This window comes from Sorghum bicolor, chromosome 4 (assembly GCF_000003195.3).
Source record: "Sorghum bicolor cultivar BTx623 chromosome 4, Sorghum_bicolor_NCBIv3, whole genome shotgun sequence".
Classification (NCBI taxonomy): domain Eukaryota; kingdom Viridiplantae; phylum Streptophyta; class Magnoliopsida; order Poales; family Poaceae; genus Sorghum; species Sorghum bicolor.
In genome coordinates this window covers 59419623-59428370 of record NC_012873.2, presented here as the reverse complement: position 1 = coordinate 59428370, position 8748 = coordinate 59419623, and the positions used below count along the sequence as shown (strand labels likewise).

Sequence of the window (8748 nt, the reverse complement as noted above, 5' to 3'; positions counted from 1 at the left end):
ACAAATATTGTCCAATCATGGACTAATTAGACTCAAAAGATTTCTCGTCAATTTCGACCAAACTGTGTAATTAGTTTTTATTTTTATCTATATTTAATACTTCATGATGCATCTAAAGATTCGATGTGACAGGAAATCTGAAAATTTTTGTAAAATTTTTTGGAACTAAACAAGGCCTAGCTGTAGTACTCCTGGTACAAATTACTGTCCCATCAATCGCCTCCATGATTACCTGGCCGTACGTAATTTTGACGTAAAACTAATCACCGTCGAAACGCGCCGCTTTAAATAATCCGGAAATGCCTCCCCCTTTCCCTCTCCAGTTTTTGAACACACCGTTGTGAGCAAGACAAGACAAATCGCTAGAAGGAGCAAACGCGCTCGGTACCCAGCAGCAAGACACCTCCGCTAGGGTTTTCCCCCGCCGACCAGGCATTGCGGAGGCAGCAAGCCACGCCACAGCGAGCCGTAACGGGACCTCGGCGTCGGCGGGGCGCCACCACCGGCGGCGTCGGCTGATTTTGATGGTGGGTTGCGCTGCTGGGGCTCAGATCTGAGATATGGCCGACGGCGGGGGCGAGGAGGGGAATGCTTCGGCGCACAAGGGCTCCGCGCGCCGCCGGGGCCCGGTGCCGGCGGGCCTGGACGCGGACGACCTCCTCACACTCATGCACGGGTCGGATCCCGTCAAGGTCGAGCTCAACCGGCTTGAGAATGAAGTCAGGGGTGAGCTGATTCGTGACTGGTGCTGCGTGGATTCAAATTTTAGTTGATTTTCGAAGCATTTTAAGGGTCTTATTGGGCAATGTTTGGTTCTTCTTCGAGGTTTTAGATAAGGATAGGGAGCTGGGCGAGGCGCACGCGGAGATAAAGGCGCTGCGGCTGTCGGAGAGGGCACGGGAGAAGGCCGTCGAGGAGGTAACTTCTGAACGTTCTTCATGCTTACCGTTGTTTGAATGGTCATTTCACTGTATTATGGACTGGAGTGGTGTCGTCGCGCCAGATTTTAAGTGCAAAACTTGGTAGGCATGGGCAAATAGCCCCTCCGGGGGATTCAGTCTCAAACTTAGCTGGGTTTAGCAGGAGTTTGAGGGCAAGGTATCTGAACCGTGTTTGTTTTCTTGTAGTATTCAGCTGGGTCGATTAATTCTAATGATATGGTTCATTTCTGGGTGGCATGATTTTCTCGGTCCAGCATGTGTTTGCTATTTTGTTCAAAATTAGTTTGGCTTAGCTTTTCATGGGCACTTCTCTTCTGCCTGAGCGACAGCGGAATAAGTCCTTAGCAGCATGTTGCTTCTCTTATGGTTTTGTTTTCCCCCATTTCCCTACTTTATCAACGAGGCATAGTATATATGATCCGGAGTGACAATAATTGCTGGAAAAAAGGAGAATGGGTGTATTTGGAGTCTATCTTCTGTTCATTCAGGTCTAGTTATGGCGGACTTTAGGAGTTCACTGAAATGAATAGAATCTGGTTTGGGGATCCTGAAGCTTATTTTACAATTTCTGAGTTTTGATTCTCATTTTCCATACATGGAGGCCTTTTTTTTCAGCTAAGGCAGAGCCTTAAAGTACTTTCAGAGCACTGTGCCTAGAGCTAGTATTATCAATTGGGATCCTTTCTGTTAAAGGTTTGTTTCTTAAATATACAATTGCAGTTTATATGTCTGTTGAGCCTGTCCAATTCAAGTCGGTGTTAAATTCACTGAGGAACCATATCCTGTATGATCTTATTTTTTCTGTTGTGTTTCTGTAAGATGAGATATCTTGTTTGCGGGCATCTATTATTTGTCTGGATCTAAGGTCCTCCCACTTGCTTATCATCTCATCTCTTTGGAACTCAACATGTCATAGGTTTTTTGAGCAAGTGAACAGTATATGTGGCTTTTATAGCATACTTGCTTATTGGCAAATCCAAGTACCTCCTGAAACATGAATGACTCAACATTTGATTTATGATCAGTTATAATGAAATTAATCCAGTGATTGAGATTTTGCCCCTTCTGGGTGCCAAGACAAAGGTTCTTTTGCATTTTTTTATTTTTATTCTTGCATTTCTCTGTGTTCAAATATTCCTCAAAATAACTATTTCACCAGCTAAGACATTTTTTTTTTCAAATCGAAGATACATCTGTCATATTAAACTGCTGTGGTAATGGTATTGCCAGGGGCAACTCAATTAATTTGTAGCTTTCTATGCCATTAGTGAATATAGGGATGGCCTGACTCATGTCCAGACTAGTATGTTATTCGAGATCTTACCTCGTGCAATGCTCTTTAACATTGGTTTTCATGATGGTAGCTGGGCTATGCTCTATTGCTCTTTGATATATAAATAAATGAAAACAAAGGGAACGAAGGGAGTTTTTTTTCTTCTATTTTGTTAAATATGGTTAGTTTCCTTTGTTAATATGACTGTTAATTTGTTGTACTTTGATGACAGCTCACTGCTGAATTAGAGAAGGTGGATGAGAAACTCAAGTTGACAGAATCTCTCCTTGAAAGCAAAGTATATATATATCCTATGACTCCCTGTTGTTGTTTCTGCCCCCTCTATTGGTTGCTCTCTCGTAACTGGAGTTTTGCAGAACCTAGAACTGAAGAAAACAAATGATGAAAAAAAGGCTGCTTTGGCTGCCCAGTTTGCAGCTGAAGCAACACTACGAAGAGTACATGCAGCTCAGAAAGACGATGACATGCCACCTATTGAAGCCATCCTTGCGCCACTTGAAGCAGAGTTAAAGCTTTCTAGGAAGGAGGTAATCTTACAACCTATCTCTTACCTGTTTTTTATCTGCAATGAAGTCATTTTAATGCAGAGGATACATATTCACTATACTTGACAAAAGAATTCCTGGTTCTTTTCAGATCGCAAAGCTCCAGGATGACAATAGAGCTTTGGACCGTTTAACAAAGCAAAAGGAGGCAGCACTGCTAGAAGCGGAAAGGACTGTACAAATCGCAATGGCTAAAGCTGCTATGGTTGATGACATGCAAAATAAGAACCAAGAGCTGATGAAGCAAATTGAAATTTGCCAGGTAAATAGAGTCTATTGTATCTTACAGGGTCTATACAATAAATTAATCAGTAAAGTCATCACAATTGAACTTATTTCTTGGTACCTTCCTGGAATGCAGGAAGAAAATAAGATCTTGGATAGGCTGCACCGCCAAAAAGTTGCGGAAGTAGAAAAGCTGAGTCAAACTGTGAGAGAGCTGGAAGAGGATGTTCTGCAAGGTGGTGCAACTGCCAATGTTGTTAGAGATTACCAACGGAAAGTTCAAGAAATGAATGTAACCTACTATCCTTCATCTCTTAGGGCCTGTTTGCAAAGGTAGTTTTATGATCCAATCCCTAGGGTTTAGTACAAAGTGAACTAAATCCTAAAAGTTTGTAGATCAATCTTCCCTTGCAAACAGGCCCTTGCTCTGCAATTGTTGATTCTTTACACAATCATGTGACCTGTGCTATCTTCTGTTCATGACACAATTAGGAAGAAAAGAAAATTCGTGATCGTGAACTTGCTCGAGCAAAAGTTACTGCAAATAGGGTTGCTGTTGTGGTCGCAAATGAGTGGAAAGATGCTAATGACAAAGTAATGCCTGTTAAACAGTGGCTTGAAGAGCGAAGGTTCCTGCAGGTAGGATGCTAAAGCTGTTTCATATAGGACATCCACAGTTATCAACAGAGTAAAATGCATTAATTCTAATGTCTTCGACAAAATCTGCTTCTGCAGGGTGAGATGCAGCAACTTCGGGACAAACTTGCTATTGCCGAGAGAACTGCTCGATCGGAAGCTCAATTAAAGGTTAATAATCACAATGTTCATTTCGAGCTAATATTTGAAGCACTGGAGTAATTAATTTTCAGCTGACCATTAAAATTGATCTGAACTCAGGAAAAGCTTCAGTTGCGCTTAAAAGTTTTAGAAGAAGGTTTGAGGGGCCCTCCAAGTGGTTCTAGTCGTCCTCCTATGGAAGGAAAGAGTTTAAGTAATGGACCTCCCCGTCGACTTTCACTAGGTGGTGTTGACAGTATCTCCAAAATCTCTCCGAACGGTGTGTTAATGAGGAGGTCTCCGTCTTTCAATTCAAGATCCTCCCTCTCTACCAGCAGTTGTTTGGTCCTGAAGCATGCAAAAGGAACTTCAAAGTCATTCGATGGTGGTACCAGATCATTAGACCGAGGAAAAGTTCTCGGGAGTGGGCCTCATTCACTCAATAGATCTACGGATGCGGTTAAAGATTGTGAAACGGCTGACAATTGGAAGGCTAATGCAGAAGAAAAAAGTAATGAAATCACAAACAATGATTCAGCTGATATGGTCTCTGGCGTACTCTATGACGTGCTGCAAAAGGAGGTAGTTTCCTTGAGAAAGGCATGCCATGAGAAAGACCAAACTCTAAAGGACAAAGAAGATGCAATAGAGGTATGATGCTATACTACTATCATGGAACTTAAGGTGCTACTTTATTATTTAGTAATTAGTACTGCTTCCTCTGTCCCAAAATAGATGACCTTATAGCATTCAAATTTTGTCCCAAAATACTCCAACTACTCACTTCCCAATGCACATTTCTCTTTTCCCAATACATCTATTTTGGTCTTTTGGCTTCAGCGTTAGTTTCCGTGAGAGATTCTTAAACGTCAGCTAATATGGGACGGAGCCAAGGAGGGAGTACCTCCATTCTCCTTGTTAGCTAGATTTCTCACATGAAATTGTAGTATTCCCTCCCTTTCACAAAGGGTTGCAGTTTTAGGTTTGTCCTAATTCAAACATTTCTATCTTTGACCATCAGTTCCTTCAGATTTGTATAGTCTAACGATATTTATGAAAGTATTTCTCATGGTGAACCTAGAAACATAGATCTTATGATGATAAACAATACAAATTTCTAGAAATTGAGGGTTAAAGATAAGACTTTGGGCAAAACTAAGACAACAACCTTTTCTGAAATGGAGTAGTGTGGTAGCGAGATTGTTAATCTGTTTGCCGACAATAATTAGAGGTCATGTCAGTGCTCAAAACTAAGTCAGATTGGACATAGTGGATGGATATTGTATGTGAGGAAACATTGTTTTGTTGTTTAGCTTATCAACTGTTGTCTACACTCTACAGATGCTAGCAAAGAAAGTAGATACATTACATAAAGCAAAGGAAGTGGAGGCTAAAAAGAAGAGGCAAGAGATAGCTGCTCTGGAGAAAAAATTTGCTGCAGTGTGCCTTGAACAAGAACGACTTGGTAATTTGAGAGGACCTGGAACTTCTCAGACGGTTTCAGGAAGGTATGCCCTTTGAGATGTTTTATGCAAGAATATTTTTGTAAGGTTTTATATGAGACGTTTACCTTCTCTTTGAATACTTAAACATGACCATTAATATTGGAAGATTAGTAAACCCTAAGTGTGCTATCTACTCCATGGATTCATATACTAATAAATATTAACCTTTCAATTGCTGTCTTGCTTAATATATACTTCTGTATAAGCAGACTGGCTCTTATTATGTTTGTTGACTAATTCTGTAATCCATGCCTCTTTTATTTATGTAGCACAAGCAACTCAAGTTATTTGATGACATACGAATAACACTGGAACATAGTTTGTTTTTGTCCAGTGCTATCTTGATTTACACCTTCATTTTAATGCTGCAGAACTGCATCGCGGGGTGGATTGACGCGCAACCTCCAATAGCATACATCTAACTTCAGGCAGGCATGGAATTCGTCGATAGGCTTCATTTCCATTGTATTTCTTCCCCTGTTCTTATTCGTTTTGTGATCAAATAGCACAGATGACCCTGCGATACCTAGACGGGGGGAAAAGAGTAGGTTTTCATCTGACATGACTTGCTTTTAATGTAGTGAAGGTATATCCTTCAGTGGGTGAGGTTTAACCTTGCGGCATGCCCTCATTTTGTCGAGGCAGTGCTGTGGTGGTTGTATAGGTTGGATGATCCTGTGCCTTTCTATATGTAGTGGAGCTAGTGTGTTTGTGTTGCATGTCCGGGTTGTGAATATGTCATTGTAGTATTCTGCTGTGGTTTCTCCTTTCTACCCGATTTGTTTGCCCTTGGTGGTTCCGTGGTTGGGCTGGTGGACTTGGTTCTTGGGACACCGTGTGTGCTACTGTCTTGTTCAACGCCGAGCTGAATCATAATGGAGTTTATCACCTGCTGCGGACGAATTTGTTACTGCAAATGTAACTTGTGCTTCGGTTCATGTTTCGGAGGTGGCAGGTTTTGGATGAAATGGTTTGAACTTAAGGTGCTGGCCACTTTACTGTTGTGCTCCTGTTTGGTGATGTCCCAAACTCCCAAAGCATAATGGTACTGTATTTGGTTAGATTAGCAAACTGCAAAGTGGATGTGTCCCCTCATTGACCACCGAGCCTCGTTAACTGTAGCTACCGCTATGGCTACAAAAACTAGTTTATCTATATTGTAGACACATTAGGAAACAGCTGCAATGCAGCGACAACATAGGCCTTGTTTAGTTGGCAAAAACTTTTGTTTTTGGCTACTGTAGCATTTCGTTTTTATTTGACAAACATTGTCCAATCACGGAGTAACTAGGCTTAAAAGATTCATCTCACAAATTACAGGTAAACTGTGCAGTTAGTTTTATTTTTGTTTATATTTAATGCTCCATGCATGCGACTAAAGATTCGATGTGACGGGAAATCTTGAAAATTTTTACGAACTAAATAAGGCCATAATTGAAAGAATCATAGCTGATCAGACCCATTATTTCTAATCTGTCACAAGAGTCACTAGATAAGCCACTCTACAAGCGGAGCCAAAGCCGCATCCTAAGAGGCCGGCTAAACTGCAAAGTGGATGTGTCCCCTCATTGACCACCGAGCCTCCGTTGCCTTTGAGCGGACGAGGTCTCCATCAAACCACTCGATTGCACCGTGGCCTGCAAGCTTCCTCAATATGTCATCTTTAACGTTGGGTTCGTTGGCGACAAATCCTTGACGATCTTATCACTTGGTACAGCTTCTGTGTGTATCATAATACTGGGCCTTGTTTAGTTCACCTTACAAACCAAAAATTTTTCAAGATTCTCCGTCACATCGAATCTTTCGGCATATGCATGAAGAATTAAATATAGACGAAAATAAAAACTAATTACACAATTTACCTGTAAATCGCGAGACGAATCTTTTGATTCTAGTTAATCCATAATTGGACAATATTTGCCACAAACAAACAAAAGTGCTACAGTAGCGAAATCTAAAATCTTTTCGTATCTAAACAAGGCCTAAAGTGTAGTGTAGTAGCCTTGTTTAGTTCCGAAAAAATTTCGGATTTCGGCACGGTAGCATTTTTTTTTTTATTTGACAAATATTATCCAATCATGGACTAACTAGGCTTAAAAGATTCATCTCGTGATTTACAGACAAACTGTACAATTAATTTTTATTTTTGTCTATATCTAATGTTTCATGCATGTACTCTAAGATTTGATATGACGCGAAATCTTGAAAAGTTTTTGATTTTCGAGGTGAACAAGACCGTAGTGTAGGGGACGGACGAGGAGAGGGATGGGGAGCAGGAGGCATCTTTTTCCGTTGCATTTTTTTGTCCAGGTCTCTTTGCCACCATTTTCTCCTCTTTCCCTGGCTTTCCAGGGTGGCTTCATGCCCTTTTCTGCTTTTCCATTACACAGCGCACGGAGCGAATCAGCAGCGGTTGCTTCGCATGGAAACCCCTTCGTAGCCGGTGCAAAACTGCAGGTCAAGTCAAGCAGGAATCTCCAGGGCCCCACGAGGCCACGAGGGTCACCATGCCAAGCTACTCGTACAGTCGTTTTGTCCGATCCAAGCATGTCATTTTAAGCCTTTCTTTTCTATCAAATCTATAATTCATTCAGTAATATTTTTCTTTTATAATAAATCAGCAAATAATAATTTTAGTTATAAGACGGACAGCTTTTCATTCCTCTGACGTGGGGCTACGGGGTGTTAACAATTTCGCCCTGTTCTTTCTGTGGCCCCTCGTCCTTGCTCTATGCAGAGAGGTTTTGGATTGGGATCAGGGACTGCTGGCCGTTGCCTTTTCGTTGTCGATCTTGGATTGGTGGAAACATGGCTATCAACTCATTGTTCGTCTTCGGTTGCAAATGGGCGATAAAAGCGTTCATCTAGTGTGTTGCATTCTCCTTGTTTTCCTTTTGGAATTAGGTGCGGCTACTTGCTTATAATTTATGTTAGGCTAGTTATTACTAGAATATCTTACAATGAGAGAATACCAGGGGTAATCAAATATACTCTGTGCTTGCACTTTCACGATGTGTTTTATTCGTTCTGTGATTCATCTTATATCCAAAGGATTCTCTTTCTTTAAGCATATTACATGATTGTACATCAATTTTTTCAACACCGTTTAAAGAATTTTTTTCTCAAAAATACTCGCACTCACAAGCATTATATAATAGCTATGAACGTGAGACAAATTGGATTACACACAACTTTTTGCAATAAATTTTTATGACTTGCTAAGGCCCTTTTGGCATGGCTCTGGTTTTCACCGTCTTTGCATTAGAGCTGTGCCGAACGACCACATAAAACATAGCTCTTTGCAAGAAGCCTGAATGACCCAAAGTCATTTTTATACGGAGAAGTTGGAGCCACGAAAACGTGGCTTCTCTCGGTTTCTCCTCGTAAACTCGCCACACTTTTTGTATGCTCGCTACAATCTTTTTAACTGTAGCTACCGCTATGGCTACAAAAGCTAGTTT

At 41.1% G+C, this 8748-nt stretch overlaps 1 protein-coding gene across 1 annotated transcript; it reads left to right on the top strand.

Moving 5' to 3' along the window:
* LOC8068613 (microtubule-associated protein 70-2) lies at positions 315 to 6086 on the top strand. The gene is made up of 11 exons (XM_002454276.2): positions 315 to 726; positions 833 to 918; positions 2447 to 2512; positions 2592 to 2762; positions 2872 to 3042; positions 3142 to 3297; positions 3498 to 3644; positions 3741 to 3812; positions 3903 to 4433; positions 5124 to 5290; positions 5659 to 6086. Exons 1-11 carry the CDS (start codon positions 561 to 563, stop codon positions 5696 to 5698), a joined length of 1773 nt encoding a protein of 590 aa, XP_002454321.1. The 5' UTR covers positions 315 to 560; the 3' UTR covers positions 5699 to 6086.